The sequence below is a fragment of the Macaca nemestrina genome, chromosome 12, assembly GCF_043159975.1.
Source record: "Macaca nemestrina isolate mMacNem1 chromosome 12, mMacNem.hap1, whole genome shotgun sequence".
Classification (NCBI taxonomy): domain Eukaryota; kingdom Metazoa; phylum Chordata; class Mammalia; order Primates; family Cercopithecidae; genus Macaca; species Macaca nemestrina.
The window spans coordinates 34076810-34099463 of NC_092136.1; the positions used below are offsets into that span (position 1 = coordinate 34076810).

General features: G+C 36.2%; 2 protein-coding genes across 14 annotated transcripts in view; one reads left to right on the forward strand and one right to left on the reverse strand.

Annotated features, from left to right (window-relative positions):
- LOC105471495 (DnaJ heat shock protein family (Hsp40) member C24) overlaps positions 1-16309 on the reverse strand; it is a 59696-nt gene extending 43387 nt beyond the window's left edge. For all 3 annotated transcript variants that reach the window (XM_011723978.3, XM_011723976.3, XM_011723977.3), the window contains exon 1: positions 16177-16309. In XM_011723978.3, coding sequence (XP_011722280.1) covers positions 16177-16287 — 111 coding nt within the window. In that variant the 5' untranslated portion in view covers positions 16288-16309. The remainder of the gene's footprint in view (positions 1-16176) is intronic.
- An 890-nt stretch (positions 16310-17199) lies between these two features.
- Positions 17200-22654, forward strand: part of LOC105471497 (doublecortin domain containing 1) — a 503306-nt gene continuing 497851 nt past the window's right edge. For 10 of the 11 annotated variants that reach the window (XR_011610715.1, XM_011723979.3, XM_071074912.1 and 7 more), the window contains exon 1: positions 17200-17331. The gene's annotated coding sequence lies outside the window, so the exon portion shown is untranslated. Of the gene's footprint in view, positions 17332-22356; positions 22478-22654 lie in introns of those variants that run through there. The other variant, XM_071074908.1, reaches the window with a different exon arrangement.

Below are 22654 nucleotides of genomic sequence, written 5' to 3' on the forward strand. Positions count from 1 at the left end.
ATGATTCATTTATCTTTTATGCAAGTTAAGAAATGAAACATGGTTTTTTAAATGTTTTTAAACCCTTTTAAGGTTTTGTGCTTTAGAGAAAATATAACCCACGTGTAAGACTAGCATGCTAAAAATGTTTATCCATCAAAAAATACTTATCTACTACCTTATAACAAACCAGATATTGTGCCAGCCAATGAAGATACCATGATGATTAAACGGGGATCCCTATCCTTGAGGGACTCATAGTCTAGTGGTAAAGAGTACGCATGTCAACAATTTATTATAATGCATTGGGAAGGATGAGGTTCATGAATAAGATGACAGCATGAAAAAGTTTTCACTTGGAGTAAGTTGGGGACAGTTTTATAATAAAGGTGATATATGACTAGGTTTTGAAGGATGCATAGGGTTGGCTATGGAGAAACTGTGGAGGATCGGGGAGGAAAGGGTATTCCAGGGAGAAGGAAGTAGCAAATACAAGACAAGAAAGTACTAAAATGGGCATTAGAGTTATGAAATGCAGGACTGTAAGTCAGACCGAGAATGAGTGAAAGAGTGGTTGGACAGGGAAAAGGGAGATGAAGTTGAAAAGCTAGACTGGGGTCAAATCATAGGGAGATTTTTACTTTGCCAAGAAATGTGGATATGCCCATAATTAAAACTCCACATTATTTTCATGATAGGAACATAATCATATTTTTGTTTCAAAGACAAAAATAATTCTAAACTGATAGTAGGATGGAATGGGTAAGAGGATAGGTAGGTAGATTGGCAATAAAGAAACCACTGTGCTATGGCAGCACTCCTGAGGAACTATGCTAAGGCTGCTGATGATCAAAGGTGGGAGTCAGACAAGGGGAAACGTAGGAAGTAGGGGACATAAATTTGGAAGTCACTCATGCAGCAGATAAAGCTAAAGGAATACACAGAGAGCAGTCTGTCTCAAATTTTTTGAGTTTTGAACTCCTCTAAGAATCTGATAAAATTTGCATATAATTGAGGGGTTAACAGACCTCCCAAGTCCCCTGAGACTCAGAAGAAGAATCCTTGATTTCGTGTTAAGTCAAGAGGGTCAAATAAAACTCAGAAGAACAGTGACATTTATATCACAAAGAGGAACAGACGCTGGAAAAGAAAATAGAGCAGTGCTCAGACAGGCAAGAAGATAATCAGGAAAGACATGCTCCTGCCCATAGAGGAAGAAATTTCAAATTTCAAGACTTATGACAATATCAGATGTCACAGTAAATCCACTATGTTTGGCAAATAAGGAACACTGGCCACTTTAGTAGTCACTGTTTAGAAGACTGACAGTGGTGAAAGGGAGTGGGCTGAGAAGCCAATGTATAGTAGTCAATTAATGTTTCGCAAGAAGAAAGGAGTGACAGTTCGAAGAACCAAGGTCAATGGAGAATTTTTTTGAAGACATTTTACTGGATGAGTGGAAAAAGCTAATGGAAAGGGGAAATTAAAGATACAAGAGATAACTGGAGCAACATTGATTTTTAAAATACTAAAAACTGAGTTTTGATTCTGGTTCTGTTATTACACATCTTGTGATCCTAGAAAAGTTATTCAACTGCATAAAATTTCCTCATTTGAAAAATGAAAAGAATGTTTGCCAAACTATAAGCTACTCATGAGAGCAAGGACCTTTGCCCATATTCACCACTAAATCCACAGCACCTAGCACAGCGCCTGACACATTACAAGACCCTTAATATTTAGTCAGTGAATAAAAAATATGTCCGCATACTTCACAGTGTTTTGTAAAAATCAAATTACACAGTATGAGTAAATATATTTTGAACAAAATTTAATTTTTTTTCAAAATGGGGTGTACAGTCAGAATGACTATCATCTAAAAGTAAAAAATAATGCATGCTGGTGAGGCTACAGGTAAAAGGGAATGCTTATACACTGCTAGTGGGAATGCAAATGAGTTCAGCTACTGTGGAAAGCAGTTTGGTGTTTCCTCAAAGAACTTAAAACAGAACAATCATTCAACCCAGCAATCCCATTACTGGGTATAAAACCAATGGACTATAAATCCTTCTACCACAAAGACACATGGGACATGAATGTGTATGTTCATTACAGCACTATTCACAATGGTAAAGACATAGAATCAATCTAAATGCCCATTAACGTTAGGTTGGATCAAGAAAATGTGGTACATATATTAATACAACATGGAAAACTATGTAGCCATAAAAAAAAAAAAGAACGAGATCATTCCTTTCCAGCAACATGAATGGAGATGGAGGCCACTCTCCTAAGTGCACTAATACAGGAACAGAAAACCAAATACTGCATGTTCTCATTTATTAAGGTGGAACTAAACACTGAGTACATATGGACACAAAGGAGGGAACAATAGACACCAGTTCCTACTTGAGAGTGGAGGGTAGGAAGAGGGTGAGGATCAACAAATTACCAATTGGGGGTACTATGCTTATCACCTGAGTGACAAAATAATCTATACATCAAACCTCTGCAACATGCAATGTAACCTGCAATAATGTTATAACAAAACAGCTTTTTGTTTGTTCCACTTTTTTTTTTGTATTTTAAAGCATTACTTTTGATTTTACCTTTGTATCAATTCCTCTCTTCTGCTTTCTTTTGATTTACTCTATTTTCCTTTTTCTAACTTTTTACCTGGGTTTTAATTCATTTATTTTTTTCTCCTTATTTACATAAGTATTTAATGCTATAAATTTTATTTGATAATTATTTTAGCTGTATTTCACAGATGCTAACATAACATTTGTTAAATATGGTTCCTTTTGTTTTACATTTTTCTTTGAGTCGAGTTGTTTAGAATCTTTTTTTTAACTTCAGAGTGCAATGGTATTTTGGTTTTTATTTTATGAATACCTATCAAACATCTGTATTATGAAAAAAAAAAGTGTGGTGGAAGAGGAGGGCCATCATAGCAAGCCTTCCAACATAATTAGTTGATCCTCGTTAATCACGGATTCCACATTTGCAAATTCATCTACTTCCTAAAATTTATTTATAACCCCCATATCAATACTAGTAATGCTTTCTTGGTCATTGGTGACATGTGCAGACTGGTGAAAAACTTGAGTCACTTGACATGCATCTTCCCAGCTGAAATTAAGCAAGGTAATGCTATGCCTCCTTCTTTCAGCTCTCACACTGCAAGTATCCTTTTCACAGTCTATTCAGTGCCATGATTTTTGCATTTTTGTACCTTTTGTTGGCAATTTTGCCATTTCAAATGGCTCCCAATTAGTGTATTAAGTGTTGTTTAGTGTTCCTAAGAGCAAGAAGCCCATGATGTGCCTTATGGGGAAAACACATATGCTTAGGTAAGTGTCACTCACGCATGAGTTACAGTGCTGTTAACCGTAAGTTCAATGTTAAATAAATCAACAATATATATTAAATAACATGTTATAAACAAAAACAAACATAAAACAAAGCCTTTTATTGATCACCTGAGGAAACTGTGAGCAGAGGCTCTCAGGAACCTAACCCTACATTTCCCCTAGGATCAATGTTTTTTTTTATTATTTGCTAATTCAGTGTTTGTGGCAACTTCAAAGAACATAACTACAGCAAATAACCAGAATAGATGGTACAATAATATAAATACATATTACAATTAATTTATACCTTGTCTTAGTCTACTTTATGCTGCTATAACAAAATATCTGAGACTGGGTAATTTATAAAAAACAGAAATGTATTGGGTCACAGTTCTGGAGGCTGTGAAGTCCAAGATCGAGGTGCAAGCAGGTCAGAGCCCAGTATCTCTGCTTCCAAGATGACACCATGCATGCTGCATCCTCTGAAGAGGAGGGTTATGCTGAATCCTCACATAGCACGGATACAGCCCAAGAGAGAGCAAGAGGGAAGTGAACTTGCCCTTTTCTAATGGTCCCAATCCTACCCATGAGGGTGGAGCCCTCATAGCTAAGCTAATCACCTCGTAAAACTCCTACCTCTTAACACCATTACAACAGTGATTAAATATCAATATGAGTTTTAGACAGGACAAATATTCAAACCACAGCACACCTTGCCTGCTTTTAGAGAGTGCTCTTGGTCCTTTCTCTATTGCCATACCCCACAATGTCCTTAGCTAAGAGGATCTGCATATAAGTCTCCTATGTGCCCTGTTACAGGTTATGTTTCACTCATTCTAGGGGATCAGGACAAAAGAATCCCCTGCCCAAAGAGCCTGAAGTCAAGACGAAGCTTATATCTCTGGCTGTGGGTAGAAAAAGCAGCAAGGTAGGACAAGTGGTAGCTGTCTCTGTACTGCTGCATTTGGGCATAGAAGCCCAAGGACTCTGTCTTAGTCCATTTGGACTGCTACAACGTAAAAACCATAGACTAGGTTGCTTAAATAACAACGATATATTGCCTAAATCAAGGCACTAGCAGATTTATTGTTTGGTGAGGGCCTGCTTCATAGATGGCTTCCTCTGTCCTCACATTGTGAAAGAAGTGAGGGAGATGGGGCGAAGTGGCTCATGCCTCTAATCCCAACACTTTCAGAGGCCGAGGCGGGCAGATCACCTGAGGTCAGAAGTTTGAGACCTGCCTGGCTGACATGGTGAAACCCCATCGGGAGGCTGAGGTGGGAGAATCTCTTGAACCTGGGAGGCAGAGGTTGCAGTGGGCTGAGATCAAACCATTGTGCTCCAGCCTGGGCGATAGAGTGAGACTCCGTCTCAAAACTAAAAAAAAAAAAAAAATTGTGAGGGATTTCTCTAGTTTCTCTTATATAAGGGCATTAATCTCATTCACAAGGGCTCCACCCTCATGATCTAATCACCCCCGAAAGGCCCTGCCTCCTAATGTCGTCACACTGGGGGTTAGGAATTCAACATTTGAATTTGGGGGACACATAAGGATTCAGTCCGTAAGAAACTCAAATAATTCTAAATTTAATCCTGGTCTTCCAGGTCTATATGAAGGTATATTTGTAAGGAAAATATATTTTTAAGATAGAATATCAACATATTTTATTTAATTTTAGCTTGATTGATAATGTTTATGCAAGCATGTGGTATGTAGACTTTATTTCTCTGGGTCTAAAACTATTAGGAGTGGGCCTTATTACTTGGTATATATTTAATCTTTATGAGTACATAGTAGGTATATATATTTAGGGATTACATAAGGTATTCTGATACAGGCACACAACACATAATAGTCACAGCAGGGTAAATGGGGTATCCATCACCTCATTTATCCTTTATGTTACAAACAATCCAATTAAAATCTTTTATTTTTAAATGCACAATAAATTATTGTTGACTGCAGTCACCCTGTCGTGCTGTCAAATACATCTTATTCATTCTATCTAGCTCTATTTTTTATAACCATTAACCATCCCCACTGCCCTCTCCCCCACCTATCTACCCTCTCCAGCCTCTGGTAACCATTATACTATTCTCTATCTCCGTGAGCTCAATTGTTTTAATTTTTAGTTCCCACAAATAAGTAAAAACATGCAAAGTTTGCATTTCTCTGCCTGGCTTATTTCACTTAATATAATGTCCTCCTCTTTCCATGCATGTTGTTGCAAATGACGAGATCTCACTTTTATGGCTGAATAGTACTCTGTGGTGTATATATACATTTTTAAATCCATTTGTCTGTTGATGTACAATTAAGTTGCTTCCAAATTTTGGCTATTGTGAATAGTGCTGTCATAAACATGGGAGTGCAGATATCTCTTTGATACACTAATTTCCTTTTTCTGGAGTATATAACTAGCATGGGATTGCTGAATCATATGGTAGTTCTACTTTAAGTTTTTTGAGGAACCTCCAAACTGTTGTTCATAGTGGTTGCACTAATTTAATTCCCATCAAATGTGTACAAGGTTTCCCTTTTCTCCACCTCCTCACCAGCATTTGTTATTGCCTTTTTAATAGAAGTCATTTTAACTGGGGTGGGATGACATTGCCTCATAGTTTTGATTTTTATTTCACTGATGATCAATGATGTTGATTGAACAACTTTTCATACACCTGTCTGCCATTTGTACATCTTCTTTTGAGAAATGTCTATTAAGTTTTTTGCCCATTTTAAAATCAAATTTTTCACCTATTGTTTAAGTTCCTTATACATTCCGGTTATTAACCCCTTGTCAGATGGCTGAGTTGCTCTAACTAGGACTTACAGTACTATGCTGAATAACAGCAGTGAGAGAGGGCATCTTTGTCACGTTCCGGATCTTAGAGCAGCCTTTCAGTTTTTCCCTATTCAATATAACACTAGCTGTGGGTTTGTCCTATATGGTGTTTATGATATTCAGGTATGTTCCTTCTATAACCAGTTTCTCAAGGGTTTTTACATTGATGTGATGTTGAATTTTATCAAATGTTTTTTCAGTATCAATTGAAATGATTATATGGTTTTTATCCTTCATTCTGTTGATAAGATGGATCACATTGATTGCTCTGCGTATGCTGAACCATCCTTGCATCTGAGGGATAAATCCCACTTGGTCACAAAGAATGATCTTTTTAACATATTGTTGAATTTGGTTTGCTAGTATTTTGTTGAGGATTTTTACACAAATAGTCATCAGAAATATTGGCCTACAGTTTTCTTTTTTTGATGTGTCTTTGTCTGGTTTTGGTATCAGGGTAATACTGGCCTTGTAGAGTGAATTTTGAAGTACTTTCTCCTCCTGTATTTTTCAAAATAGTGTAGTAGGATTGGTATTAGTTCTTTAAATGTTTGGTAGAATTCAGCAGTGAATCCATTGAGTCCTGGGTTTTTCTTTACTGGGAGATTTTATTATTTTTTTTCAGAGTCTCTGAAACACTATAATTCTTTTAAGCTAGACTACATGATAAATATAATAATGCCCTAAATCATCCTTCATATATTTCCTATCAGCTAGGTAAATCAGAAGATAATTAGAAAGTTATTTTAAGATTTCTTTCAGCCTGGCACAGTGGCTCATGCCTGTAATCCCAGCACTTTGGGAGGCTAAGGCGGGTGGATCACCTGAGGTCAGGAGTTCAAGACCAGCCTGGCTAACATGGTGAAACCCCATCTCTACTAAAAATACAAAAAAAGAAAAAAAAATTAGCTGGGTGTGGTAGCGGCACCTGTAATCCCAACTACTTGAGAGGCTGAGGCAGGAGAATCTCTTGAACCGGGGAAGCGGAGGTTGCAGTGAGACTAGATCGTACCACTGCACTCCAGCCTGGACGACAGGGTAAGACTGTCTCAAAAGAAAAACAAAAGTTTCTTTCTTTCACTGTCTGTAAAAGGAAACTGTGGAGCATTTATACTCAGATTTTCCAACTTAAAAGCATTATCAATGATGACATTTTAAACAAGCCGTAAAGGGGATATTTTTCATCTTAAAAACATGGCAAATGAGAGACACATTACCACTGCAGTCTCAATTAATTGTTCCGTTTAAATTGCAAGCATTATGAGTCAACAAATCAATCTTGGATTGCCAAAAGTTACTTACAGTATGTTAAATTAAGAAAAAAATTCTCAGACTTGGTGGGTCAGCGAGAGCAGTGGTCCTCAACCTTTTTGGCACCAGGGACCAATTTTGTGGAAAACAATTTTTCCATGGATGGGGGTGTAGGGAGTATGGTTTCAGAATGAAACTGTTCCACCTCAGATCATCAGGCATTAATTAGATTCTCACAAGGAGTGTGCAGCCTACATTCCTTACATGCACAGTTCACAATAGGGTTTGTGCTCCTATGAGAACCTAATGCCTCAGCAGATCTGACAGGACGCAGAGCTCAGGTGGTAACACTCGCACACTGGCTCCTCACCACCTGCTGCATGGCCTGGTTCCTAACTGGCCACGGACCAGTACTGGTTCGCAGTCTGGGGGTTGGGGATCCCTGAGCTAGAAGACAATTGAAAATATAATAAGAGAAAGAAAAAAATTAACAAATACCAGAGCTGGCTTTAGAGAGTAATGTAGTATAAGCATCTCATTTTTACAGATGAAGAAACTCAGGTCCATGGAGTTTATGTATGTTAAGACACACCTTAGTTGTCCTAGCACAATTGTAGTGGAAATGGGTAAGATAAAAGAAAATGAACTTCTTAACATATTTTTACATTCCTCAGGAATTGGGGAAGTAAATGTCATTAACTAATAATCAGGCATGGTAAGAACTCAGGTTTCCACAACACCACACTGCCACCTTTCAAACTTTTCACCAAGTTTCTAGTGTAATTTCCTTCCCTCCCTCTAGAGTTCATGCTTAACTTTTCACTAGTCTGTATCTTTAACATAAATACTACCTTTTCTCTAAAGATATAATCTATTATTGCTGCATTTATGCGGTAGAAATATTTAAAAAAAAACACTGGAAAGGTAACTGACTGCCTGCTTTTTTTAATGCAGTTTTCAAAGTATATGTAAAGTCATAATTTCTTGCTACTTGTCAGTATGTTACTTAATCCTTGCTACTTGTCAGTATGTTACTTAATCTCTGAGCCTTGGTTTACCCATCTATATATTAGGAATAATAATGATATTGCACTTTGCAGAGTTAAATGAGTTAATTCACACGAAGTGATTACAAGAGTATCTGAAACTCAGTGCCACGTTAGCTAAAGTTATTACTCATTTAAAATGCTATTCCTACCACTTTTATCATCAAAAAGAATTGTTTATAATAGAGTCTCTCTATGACATAACTATTTATTGTTACATATCGTGCATTCTATATGTTAATAATACCTAGATGACAGCTAAACAGTTAACTATGGTAACAGAAATTATAATGTGGACTACAAGACAAGTTATATCTTCCTGATTTTTACTTAGCACGCTCCTAGATGTTTTTCACAAAATTTCTCTTAATGCCTAAGTACCTTTCCTGTAATCAAGATCACTTTTGCTTTGTAATGTAGTCAAAAGACCTATTTAAAGAATTGTTCTTAACTCCCTTCTTTTCCAATGTGATAATTTTCTTCTGACTATAGTACAGGAACCCTTTCTACTTTCTTTTTCAAGACATTAAAGTGGATTACATAACTAGCTTAAAGCTAATCTATATATAACCATTTCTAATCAAATGAGACCCTCTGAATGCCCACTTAAGTATTAAGTGGTATTTTACACCCTTCCAACATTAAGAACAAGACCATCCTGCACACTCCTGACTCAAATTACATGGATTTTCTTTAAGATTATAGAACATATAACAGAAGCATATAATTTTCCAACACAATAACTCTTTTCCAATTGAAAAGTATCCTGTAATATTATCAGCATCAATGGGAAAAGACCCCCAGTTCTCAATTTGACAAAGCTTTTGAGATGAAGCTTTCTCCTAAGTAAATAGCAATTTTCACATGCATAACTGCAAAAAATATGGGAATAACATTACTAATTATTCTGGACCCTAGATCATTTCAAAGCAGTGGAGTACTATTCAAATTGTTTTTAATAGAAAACTAGAAAAAAAAATTAAAAATCAATTCACAATTGATTTACTAATAAGTAAAGTCCCTATTAATAAAACAATGTTGAAAAATGTTGGTTCAATTACTTTTTTGATATATTGTAAATTATTACACAGCAGGCCAATATGTATGTCTATAATATGTAATATGTATGGTATGTGAATAATGTCTTTAAAGTTAATTCTGCACTTTACGTGTGTATATCTCTCTCTCTCTCTCTCTTTAAAGTATTCTAAAATATCTCAATTAGTAAGAATTTTTTCAGAATCAGGACCCTGAGTAAGCATTACATTGACAAAAAATTGAAATAAGGAAACAGTATTTACTAAATCAACATGTATTGTAAACTTAGTAGCCTACGATTTAGCAATATTTTATCCAAACAACTAATTGTGTAGGAGGTGCTAAATTCAGTCTTCTGAACTTAGAAAAGTACATGTAGTACATTTGCCTTTTTAAAAAATTAGATACAAAATGCTGTTAGTCTAATGTAATTTTATTCTCCAACTGTTTTGTGACACTGTTGAAAAACACAGACTAACAAAATGTGATCATTCTAACTGGGAAACAAGAAAATGAATTTTAAAAGCCTGTTTTTGTTTTTAAAAATCTGATAAACATTATAAATAATATGATTTTCCCTTATAATTTTCTCCTTAAATCTATTAGAAAGTCTAAACTTATGCAAAAAGAGTAAGAAAAATAAATTTCACTTCATAAGCCATAAAAAACTAGAGCCTTTCAAATTATAAGAAAGTAGTAATTATGTCTGACCTTCCATAATACTTAATTAACTGTGCATAAATGAGGTCCGTGGAAATCCAGAAAAAATAAAAATTATGCCTTTAAACAGCAGCAAACCCTTTTAGATGGCAATTATGAGAAGTGTGATATAATGGGAGAGAATTTAGAGTCAGAGGATACATGATCAAGCCTAGATCATAACCTTTACTAATTCTGTTTCTGACAAACCACTTAACTGTAACTAAGCCTTCATGTTCTCAAGTACAAATATAGGGGTAACAAAGCCTACCTTACAGAAGATAAAACCAGATGTGAAAGCATTTGTAAACTGCTAAGTACAATACACATGCTACTAATTATACACTTACTACTCTATACTTCCTTGCCTTCTTAAACAGAATTAAACAAATATAACTCATGGCCATAATTATGATTATAAATTATTGTGCTAAACTGTAATATGAGGACCACTGATATATCAACCTAGGCAAAAGAAGGGCAAAATGCTATGAGATGGTGTATTAATCCATTTTCACACTGCAGATAAAGACATACCCGGGACAGAGTAATTTATAAAGAAAAAGAAGTTTAATGGATTCACAGTTCCCACATGGCTGGGGAGGCCTCACAATAATGGCAGAAGGCGAAAAGCATGTCTTACATGGCGGCAGGCAAGAGAGAATGAGAGCCAAGTGAAAGGGGAAACCCCTTATAAAACCGTCAGATTTTGAGAGACTTACTCACTACCATGAGGAGAACAATATGGGGGAACCCCTCCACCCCATGATTCAATTATCTCCCACTGGGTCCCTCCCACAACACATGGGAACTATGGGAGCTACAATTCAAGATGAGATTTGGGTGGGGACACAGCCAAATCATATCAGATGTATTGTCTCTTGTTGCCTGCTGCCAGGTTGTTAGCTGAGACTTCTTGCTCCCCTAGTATACATAGCTATCAACAAGAAGTCTTCCCCGAATAATGCTTGTTGAAATTCTCTCTCTTGTAATTTGCTGCTTCACTTCATCTCTCGCCCTTCTCAACAGACAACTTTGTCTTCTACTTCACAGAGAATAAAAAGAAGGTACCAAATGAGAGCTCAACTTTCTGCTACCAAACCTACAAACAAACTGCCTATTGCAACCATTCCTTCCTTCCTTCCTGTAACCGCCTATTCCTTCCTTCCTTCCTGTAACAATGAAGACAGGTCTGTCCTGTCTCTTACCTAAAGCTAATCCTTCTACCTATGATTGAGATCCCATTCCTTTCTGCTTTTGTTAATTATTCAAACTCTCCTGTAACTTCAATCCCAAGCTTTTCCGTGGCTAGTTCCCATACAGTGTAAACATGTTCAAGTCTTTCTCATCTTCTAAAAGAAAAGCAGTGGAAAAAATTTCAGCCTTTTATTACAGTCCACCTACCCTCATTCTCCTTATCTAAGAGCTACACCTCCCCTGTCCTAGAGAAATACCATGAAATGTACTACGGACATGGTAGACAGCTGTGGAGGCACAATTACAACTAAGATCATTTTGAAACAATGAGTGAGAATCAGGTGAGGCAGTGAATGGGCAGAGTGCAAATGTAAAGGCGTATTGCCACAGACGGGTATCTGGCCTCTAAAGGGAAAAGAAAATGGTTCAGAGCTTCCACTAAATGGCAAATTAATAAGACATAGGGTCTTGCTCTGTCGCCCAGGCTGGAGTGCAGTGACACAATCATATCTCACTGCAGCCTTGAACTCCTGGGCTCAAGCAGTCCTCCTGCTTCAGCCCCACGAGTAGCTAGGATTACAAGTGTGAGCCACAGCAACTGGCTCACACTTTCCTCCCACTGAAAATTCCTTGATAGTAACAGCAAAGGAATAATTTTTTATTTTTAAAAAGGCATAAATGTGTATGAACAAAAAGGAGAGAAGAGAAAAAACAGGTGAAAGAACAGGAGAGAAGAGAAAAAAACAGGCGAAAGATACCAAAATTTGGAGAGATGTAAAATTAATCAATAAATAACAAATTCAGTGTACCTGCAAAAACTGAAACCTAAGTCTAAAGTGAAAGAGAAAAAGAAGTGAGTTCATTCACACAGAGGCAGGAGAAACTGAGGAATGGAAGGCATCAAGTACCTTTGAGAGTGGAGTTGAGGGGCAAAATTAAACAAGAGAAAGACTGGTTAAGACTAAAAAACTGGTTAGACCTCCACCTCTCTTCCTCACTATAAAGCCAGAAATCACAATTCATTTTATGAGGCTAGCATAAACATGATAATAAATTTAGACATAAACATTATGAGAAAAGAAAATTACAGACAAATATATAGCATGAAATTAAACATAAAAATTCATGACAAAATAATAGCAACTAGAATCCCTCCATGTATAAATATAATAATGCTTCATGATAAGTGAAGTTTGTTCATCCTAGGAATGAGAAGTGGGCTTAAGAAAAATCTACGTGATTCACCACATTAACAAACTAAATGAGAAAAATCAATAAATGATCAATAAATGCAAAATTCAATAAATGCAAAAAAAAAAAAAAGATCTAACAAATTTAAATACCTACTTATCATAAAAACTCTTAGCAAAGTATTAATTGGAAGAATTTCCCCAAGCTGATAAAGGGCATCTTTAAAAACAGACAGTTAACAGTATACTTACTGGTAAAATATTGAAGGTTTTCCTCCTAAAATCAGGAACAAGGCAAGGATATCTGCTCTTAACACTTCAATAGAAGCATTTTAATAGAAGCAACATTTTAATAGAAGCAACATTTAATAGAAGCAACCAGCTAGTGCATTAAGGGAAGAAAGGGAAACAAAAGACATACAGATTGTTAAGATGGAATTAAAACTCTCATTATTTGCAAATGACATAATTATGTTGGCAGAAAATTCTAAGAAATTGACAAAAATAGCTATTAAAATTAAAAAGCAAATTTACTTAGATTGTCAGATAAAAGACCAGTATATAAAAATAAGCTATAATTTTATATACTATCAATCGACAACTGAAAAATGAAATATTTTTTAAAATACCATTTACAATGGAACCAAAAACAAATACCTAGAAAGAAATTCAAAAAAAGATATGTAAGACCTCTACACTGAAAATTATAAAATACTGATGAGAGAAATGAAAGATAGCTTAAGTATGGATTCAAAGACTCAATATTATTAAGATGCCCATTCTACCAAAGTGGATATATATTATTGCAATCCCAGTTTAAAACTCAAGCAAGATTTTTTTGGAAGACACTTACAAGCTGATTCTAAAATTTCTGTGGAAATATAAGCAAACTAGAATAACCAAAATAAACTTGAAAAGGAGAGTATTAGAGAACTAATTTTACAATGACTTTGAGACTGACTATAAATCTACAGTAATCAAGATGGAGGTATTAGTAAATGGATAAACATATAAAACAGAATAGAGTCCAGTAATAGACTCATACTGCCAAGATAGTCCAATGGAGAAAAAAGTTTTCAACAAATGATGCTGGAACAACTGAATATCTATACTGAGGAAAAATAAAAGCATGACCTTACATCTTACGCCATACACAGAAATAAGTCTAAAGGTAAAAGCAAATGACCACTTCTAGAAGAAAACATCGAAGAATATTCTCATAACCTTAGAGAAGATGGGAAGTATTAACTATAAAAACACACATTTGATAAATTATATTTTGTCAAAACAAAAAACTCTGCATCAAAAAGATGCCATGAAGAAAATGACGTGATAAATCACAGACTAGGAGAAAATATATACCACATATATACAGAATCAAGAATATATTTAATTAAAAAAAAACACTTCATAAAAGAAAATTATACAAATGGCCAATTATCACATTAAAAAGGGCTCAACATCATTAGTCATCAGAGAAATTTTTAAAAGGCAACAACCCCACAATGGGGTATGACTACAGACACCGTAGAGTAGTCCAGTGATTCTCATGGGATGTGGCAATTTTGATAGGCGGGCAGCATTTTTAGTTGTTACTGACATCTAGGATCCTGCCACACATCTTACAAAGCACAGAACAGCCGAATAACAAAGAATTATCCTGCCCAAATGTCAATGGTGGCAAAATTGCGAAAACTCCAACAGCCAAAATGAAAGAGACCAATAACATCAAATATTGGCAAAGATGAAGAGCAACCAGAACTCTCTGACACATTGTCGGCGCATACGTAAAATGGTTTATCCACTTTGCTGTTTGACAGATACTACATATTATGTGCAGACTGCTTCTCATTGGCCAATTAAAGGCCAATATGGCCTACAAGAACCAGCATGATCCAGTCTACTTTTCCAGCCTCATCTCCCAATTAACTGAGTGAGGCACAAGGATGGTTTAATATTAGGATATTTTTCAATAAAGTCTACTTGATTCTGCTGACAGAAATTTTAAAAATTCTGAGGCAAAAGGTACCTTAAGGTCATTTAGTCCGACATACTTCCTAAAGTAAGAATATTAGTACAATCCTAATGATGAAAAACAGCTACTGTCTCTTACAATGAACATTAACAGTTTTGGCAAAACAACATTGATGTAACTGGTCTAAACTGAAGAGACAACAAATTCTATATAAATAATGGTTCTTTACTCTTTATAAACTGAGTTAACTGGACTTCAGTATAGAATTACAGACACTGCCTTAAGAAGCATCACAATACAGACTGAAAAAATGAATATAAAAGTTTAGAAAAACATATTTACAAACACTACAATTCATTTAAAAAAAAAAGAGTCAGCCGGGCGTGGTGGCTCATGCCTTTAATCCCACGACTTTGGGAGGCCGAGGCAGGAGGATCACTCAAGGTCAGGTGTTTGAGACCAGCCTGACCAATATGATGAAACCCTGTCTCTACTAAAAATACAAAAATTAGCCAGGTGTGGTGGCATGCACCTTAATCCCAGCTACTTGGGAGGCTGAGACAGGAGAATCGTTTGAACCTGGGAGGCGGAGGTTACAGTGAGCTGAGATCGTGCCATTGCACCCCAGCCTGGGCAACAACAACAACAACGAAAAGTCAACTGATAATTAGTGTATAAATGGTCTAAATCAGCATTACCCAATAGAAATATAATGTAAGTATAAATGCAGGCTACATATGTAATGTTAAAAAAGTAAAATGCAAGAGAAACAAACTTGGATATGTGCAAATACATGCATGCATATTATGCATATAAAACACAAAATAGCCAGTAATCCAAAATATTATCATTTCAACATATAATCCACATAAAAACTGTTCGATTAACTACAAAGAATTATCAGACAGGGACTTTAACTGTGATAAGTTTATTAAAGGATATAGTAGAAACAGTGGACAACAAGTATAAAAAGATGAGAAAGAGATGGAAACTTTAAAAAAAGAGCCAGTAGAAATGCTAGATATGAAAACTAGATAAGAGATCAAGAATTCTTTTAAGAAGTTTATCAGCAGATGGACACCGTAGAGGAAAAATAAAACCAGTGAACTTTAATCAACATAATCAACATAAAATTTGTTAAATTATTTTAACTCTTTTAAAATACTGTCTTTAAAATCCAATGTAAATTTTACCCTTACAGTCCAACTCAAGTCAGGCTAGCCACATTTCAAGTGCTCAACAGCCACATGTGGCTAGTGGCTACTTTTGCTTATTACGTAACAACACTTATAAATATTTTACATGGATTATTTCATTTAATCCTCCCTTGGCACATATAAGAAAAAGTAACTTGTCCAAATTCTCAGATAGAGATGGACTCAAGATTCTAACTCAAGCAGCCTGACTCAGATCTCCTGCTCCTAACCAGGCTTTCCCACCTCAAATTAAGTTTTTCTGCAATATTACTGAAACGTTCAATTAAATCAAATTAATACCTGGATTCCTGCCACTGGTATCCTATTTTTTGGAAACCTAAATTTGTGCTTTCATATAAAAATTAATTTTTTTCCCCTCATGATTTAAAATCTGAAAGAAAGGACTCACCATTAATATGAGTTTTTGATATTTTTCTTTTAGGTCTGACATATTTGCAGATGGGTCTGCCCCTAGGATGCTGTACCAATCCTTTTTGGGCATCTGCTCAGCAGCCATCATCCATGGAACCAGAAGTGGGCCTTCTCAGATTAGCTGAATAGAAATATTAATGACAATTCATTACGGTTTGCCATGTATCTAAGAAAAAAATAAGTACTACTTTTGTAAGTTCTTTAATATTTAGTCGAGTAAATCATGATTATAATGCAAACCTGAGAAAGCATATATTTTTATTTAAAATGCCCCAAGAATTCCACGTACAAGTGTACCGACAAGTATGGAAAATGTGTTAGGTGTTTCACGATATATGTTTATACCTTAATTAATAAATATACAACAGCATTAAAAAAAAGAATTTTATAATGAACTGGGTGGTGTATGAACCTTTAAGAAGGTATTTCTGCTAATCTTATGAAAAAACTGGCACACAAGTAAGCACTCACTAAACACGCTGGAGTAGCTTAATGAATATTTACAAAATGAACGAATAAAAAAAAAAGCAAAACAGAACACCAAAGAATTAAAATAAATTTGGGGGCATTCCTTCTGAATGTTTCTCGTTTGCTTTTCCTCCAGATTGCCTAGAGAGCATGATATGCGAAATAACGTCAGCACCAGCAGGTAGAGAACAAGAGTCCCCTGTTATTGGAGAGGCGCTGAGACCTCGCAAAGACAGAGTGAAACTCTCTACGCGAGGATGCGCCAGTCTTCCACGCTCCAGAAGAGAGACCCTACCAGGAGCCCCAGAAATCAGGCAACCTCTTCCCACAGCTATATACACTTAACGAAACAGCCGGGGACTCGGGAATCTTCTCCATTCACAGTCGGCTTTACCCACCCAGCTATTGGCGGGCACCCTCTCCGCGCTTTATAGGACATCAGACCTACCTAACTTCACATACGCGCTGCCGCCCACTCCTTGCCTACTGTCGGCCAGAACTTGGGACCGGCTTCTTCTTCCGCCGGAAGTCACTGCGCCGACGTGTCCGGGTTTCTGGTCGAGCAGTTGTGGCGGTGGCACCGCTGAGAAGCGACGCTCCGCCCACCCCGACGCGGTCGCTATGGTAACCAGTCACGGCTTCTATGGAGTGGCGTGTACTACCAGTAAGTTCCCGAACTGTGAAGAAAGGCGCCTTTGGCTTCGTTCTAAGTCTCTCTTATCCCGGCCCCGCAACTGTAGTTTCTATCCTCCTCCTCAGCGAGCACCCCCTCGCCATCCCAGGCTTTCCCCGCCTTCTTTAAAGCTTCCTTCGTTTACCGTACCCTGAGCTACTCTCAATCTTTTCTGTTGGCGCTTGAACTCTGGGGTGAGAGAGGGGTGCGGGGGCAAGGATTATGAGAAGGATGGGGAGACCTGATGCTACTCTCGTCCCTACAGTTCCTTTACAATGTTCTCATTCGAAAATTAAAAGAACTAAAACCTATGCGAGGTAGGGCTAGATTTGCGGGGGATGGGGTCAGTTTAATTTTTTTTCTGCAGTAGATATTCAACGTAATTATTAATATTTCTTTTAGACCTTAGCAACCAACTTACAACATGAAAACGTTCCAAAATTCTTTCACATTTGCCAGTTCACTTTGCTTTCATTTCAACCCAGTGAGACAAGTAAGGCAGGTGCTGTTATTCCCACTTTATTATAGATGAGGAAAGAAATCAAGGATCAAGGCCAAACAGCCAGTTGGGTAGCAGCAGAACAGGGACTCAGCAAGTCTACACATTCCCAGGGCAGCTATGCTCTCTTTCAAGCTTACAGAAAACAGAATGAACTGCTTTTCTTCGAAGCAGTTAGGGGGCATTGCATATGGGCACTGTTGGGGTTTGCTGTTGTTGCTGTTGGTGGTGTTGGTGGTGTTTTTCTCTCCTCTCTTTCTTCTCCCTTTCTGATTCCTGTGTTTCCTTTTATTACTTCTTTGTGCTGCTTGCTTTACATTAATACCTCTTCCCAGCATTGTACCTGACGATGAAAACTACATCTTATTTTTGGCCAGCATGACATAAATTTCACTTGGGAGATGTTTAAATGGTTTTGTTGTTACTGTTTAGATTTTGCTTTCCTTCTTTTTTATCCTTCTTCTACCAATCTGAATTTGAGAAGCAGTCAAGATAAACTTAAGCAGAATAAACAAAATAATCTAATATGATCAATTATTTAATAATGTTATGAACTATAAAGAATAACTGAATGAAACAAGCAAGTTTAAAAATCTAAAGATGAAAGTATAGATTAGGTTCTTCACAGGATTTTGTGCAGTTTAAAGGCAGATACAAAGAGCATCTGGTTTTAGTCCTGGCTCCATCATACTTTCTTGTGTGGCCTTATGGAAATACCTAAAGCAATGGAATTAAGTAGTGTCGTGAATGCTTTCCTAAACAGCACTGTCAGAATGATGCCGACTTGAACATCTCTAGCCCTCAAACTCCCCTCTGTCCACTGTTGGTTCTTCCTTGTATAGGTAGATAATGCTCTGGTACTCCAGGTTTTTTGTTTTTTACAGCAAAAGCATTTTATTTTGATTTACTACTGTATTAGGTTATTGTGTTACCTCATTTATTTATTGGGGTTTGGAAAGTAAGAAATAGTTTTTTTCCCAGCAATCCCAAATATTTTCTCATTTCATCTCTACATACTTTAGTTTGCATCCCTAAAATGTACCAACTTTTTCTTTTATCTCCATAATGTCATTATTGGACTGTCACATAATATCTAGACCTTATTTACATTTTCACAGTTAATTGAAAATGTCTTTTTCTGGTTGGTTTGCTTGACTCGGAATCAGACAAAATGTACACTTTCCATTTAGCTGCTCTGTCTCTCAAATATCTTTTAAATTTTAAATTAAAGGGGTCCCATTTCTTCACTACAACCTTGTTTTTTTCTTTTCTTGCCATTGGCTTACTGACTGAGAACAGTTACACTCTGTCTGCTTGTACCAAAATAAACTTCTTAAAACAATTTTTACATAAATTTCTGATCATTAAGCTTCCTTCATTTTTGATTTTCTAGAACAGTACTTTCCAATAGAAATACAATGTATGCCATAAGTGCAGGCTACCTATGTAATTTTAAATTTTTTAGTATCCACATTAGGCACATAAGAAACAGGTGAAATTAATTTTAACAATATATTTTATTTAATGCAGTAGACCCAGAATATTATTTCAAAATTAATTAACCTAAGAATTATTAAGGCGATACTTTACATTCTTTTCTCCTACGAAGTCTTCAAAAGCTGGTATGTATTGTGCCTGAACACACCTCAATTTGAACTAGCCACATTTCAAATGCTCAGTAGCCACATGTGACTAGTGGCTACTGTATCAAGCAGGGCAGATCTAGAGAATAAAGTCCTAACTCCTTAACCTGGCATTCAAGTTACCTCTTCAATATGATCCTTACTTTTCCAGCCTCCCCTATTATCGCCATACATTAAACATTTAAACAATTGGATCTTTTCATGGTACTGAAACCAACCCAATAGTCCCATAGACAGGGTTTTGTTTGTTTAGTTTTGTTTATTGGGTTTTTTTAATTAATAAACATAGAAATGGACACTTCTTGTCTGAAAACTTGAAACTTGCGTTTATTTTATCTTTTTGTTTGCTTGTTTGAGACAGGGTCTTGCCCTGGTGTCCAGTCTGGAGTGCAGTGGCACGATCTCAGCTTACTGCAGGCTCTACCTCCCAGGCTCAAGCCATCTGCCCACCTCAGCTTCCCAAGTAGTTGGGACCACAGTTGCATGCCACTATGCCTGGCTAATGTTTGTATTTTTTTTGTGGCAATGGAGTTTCACCATGTTGGCCAGGCTGGTCTGGAACTCCTGAGCTCAAGCAATCTGCCTGCCTCAACCTCCCAAAGTGCTGAGATTACAGGCATGCGCCACTGCGCCCAGCCACATTTGGTTGATCTTTATTTGAGTTCCGTCCTCAAGAAAGGACGCCCAGACCTCTTAACAAGTATCAAAGAGCTGAAACTCACCAGATTACTGCATCTAGACAATGAGATGCCAGACCCCTCATTCTTCATTATTGCTTCCTTACCCCTCCTTAGTTCCTGTTTTCTCATACGTAGTTAATATTTCTTCCCTGTTATATAAACCCCTAATTTTAGTCAGTGAGGGAGACAAATTTGACACTGATGTCCCATTTCCTTGGCTGCAGCATCTGATTAAAGCCTTCTTCTTTGACAATAATCATTGTCTCAGTGATTGGCTTTTTGGGTGGCAAGCAGCAGATGGAACTCCTGGTGTTTTGGTAACAGTATTTCATCAATAATTGTGTTCAAATGCTTCTCCTTACTTATAACACCCTAATTCTTTTCTTCCTCCTATCAGAATAATCCCTCCTTTAAGGCCTGTCTCTTCCATCAAGCATTTTATGATGGCCTAGTCCTTAGAAATTACTGCCACCTCTTATCTTTCATAGCAAGTCCTTTGTATATCACAGTATATTGTTTTCCTTAGAATATATTCTGATTCCCCAGTTGGGTTGCAAGCTTTCTGAGAGCAAGAACACCTCTCTTCAGAGAAACTAAGAACCAGCTATCTTGCCTCATTCTCTGGAGTTCTAATGATACATAGCTCTAATGGTTTTGTTTCTCAGTATCTTATTTTCAGAAGGCAATTTATCCATTTTATGTGAAACTTACATAGCAGAAATATAAACTACGTTAGTATCATGGTTAAGAGCATGAACTCTAGGGTCAGAACATATGTGTTTAGTCCAGGCTTTTCCTGTTACTGGCTATGTGAACTTAATTCTTCTCTGTGCTTTGGTTTCTTCCTCTGTAATATGGGAGTAATAATAGTATTTTCCTCATGGATTTGTTGTGAGAATTAAATGAGATAGTTGTGCCTGAAAGTAGTAAGTACTCAGTAAAGGTTAGCTATTATCATTATTATTAATTAATAATAGTTGTTGCTCAGTTTTTATATATTAGAATATTAGACATTCATAACAGTATTTTAGGAATTTCTAAAGAGAGCAAATGAAAGCAAGAAACAATTGAATTGGAAAAATAAAATCAAACTCAAATATTTGTTGAACTATACATTTGGTTGGACTTCAAAATAAATTAAAAGGATAGGCAAAACTTTAGTTTGTGTCATCAGCATCTAACATAACCAAGGTAGGCATATATTAAATATTTGATTCCAAGATGATTGATTAAGTGCTATGGATGTAGATAGATATATCAGGAGTTAAGATCCTTTGTCATGATGGTAGCAAAACATGACATTGTTATTAAATCTATCACTTTAGTACATGCCTGCCATAAACTAAAGTCCACCAGACATTCACAAATTCTTAATTTGATGTCATACTAGTCAATTGTGCTTCTCATTGATGGATAATAATGGAAATCTATATTATGTATATATATATTTAGCGTATTTCTGCTAATTATTTCCTATTCTAGGATTATATTTACTTGGCTGTTTTGGTAGTTCCATCACCAACTATTCCTTCATTTCCTTGATTTTTAATTCTGAATTTTAGGATTTTTATACCAGTGAACTAAGCTGTATTTAAGTACCACGGGACATTATGCTTATGTTCCGAAATTGAATGATTGCCTCTAGAGCAACTTATAATTTACTGCGAAGATAGAAAAACCACCAAAAATTAGCTAGTTATTTGATTTTTAAAAGACAATGATATATATACAGCCTTCATTCATGTATTGACTCAATCAACAAATATTTGTTGAGTGTCTCTTATGTAGCCCTCACTCCGTTAGTTACAGGAGACACAAAACAAAGTTGACTGTAGTCCTCTCAAAGCTTAGTTTATCTTGGTAAACAGACATTTAAACCAGAACTGAAATAACTGTAGGAAGTACTAGGCCAGATGAAATACCAAGTGCTGTGATACTAATTAATAACTTTAATTAATAGATTACTTGAATGATTGAAATCCTTGAATCGAGATGAAGCTAATCCAGGAAGGTGTATGAAGTGTTAAGTTTTAAATAGTGCTTTGAAGGAAGGGAAAGGTGAATGACTAGAATGAAAAAACTTCCTCTCTTTTTTTTTTTTGGTGGATTAGCATAAAGCTTTAGATAGTATTGAGAATCAGTTCTGATGAACAATCCTCTCATCTTTTAGAAATGGTTTTCATTTTTCCCTTTGTTGGTTGTCTTAACTCAGTCTATTCTCTCCTTTGCCATTCTGACAATAGTCATCATCAATGAACTTTCGTTGAGTTTGTGCAAGGCAGTACACTAAGCAAGAGAGAAACAAAGAGGAAGAGGTAAATATTTTTTGTGGGCACCACACTTGTTGCTGTGTTTTTCTTGTTTTTTAGCATTATGTGTCGGTTCTTTCTAACTTTTTTCAGACCTCTTATAGGTCTTTATCTTATCTGGGATTTTTCTTCCTCTTTTCCTATCTTCACATCTGATGTTTTAATCATTCCATGATCCTATTA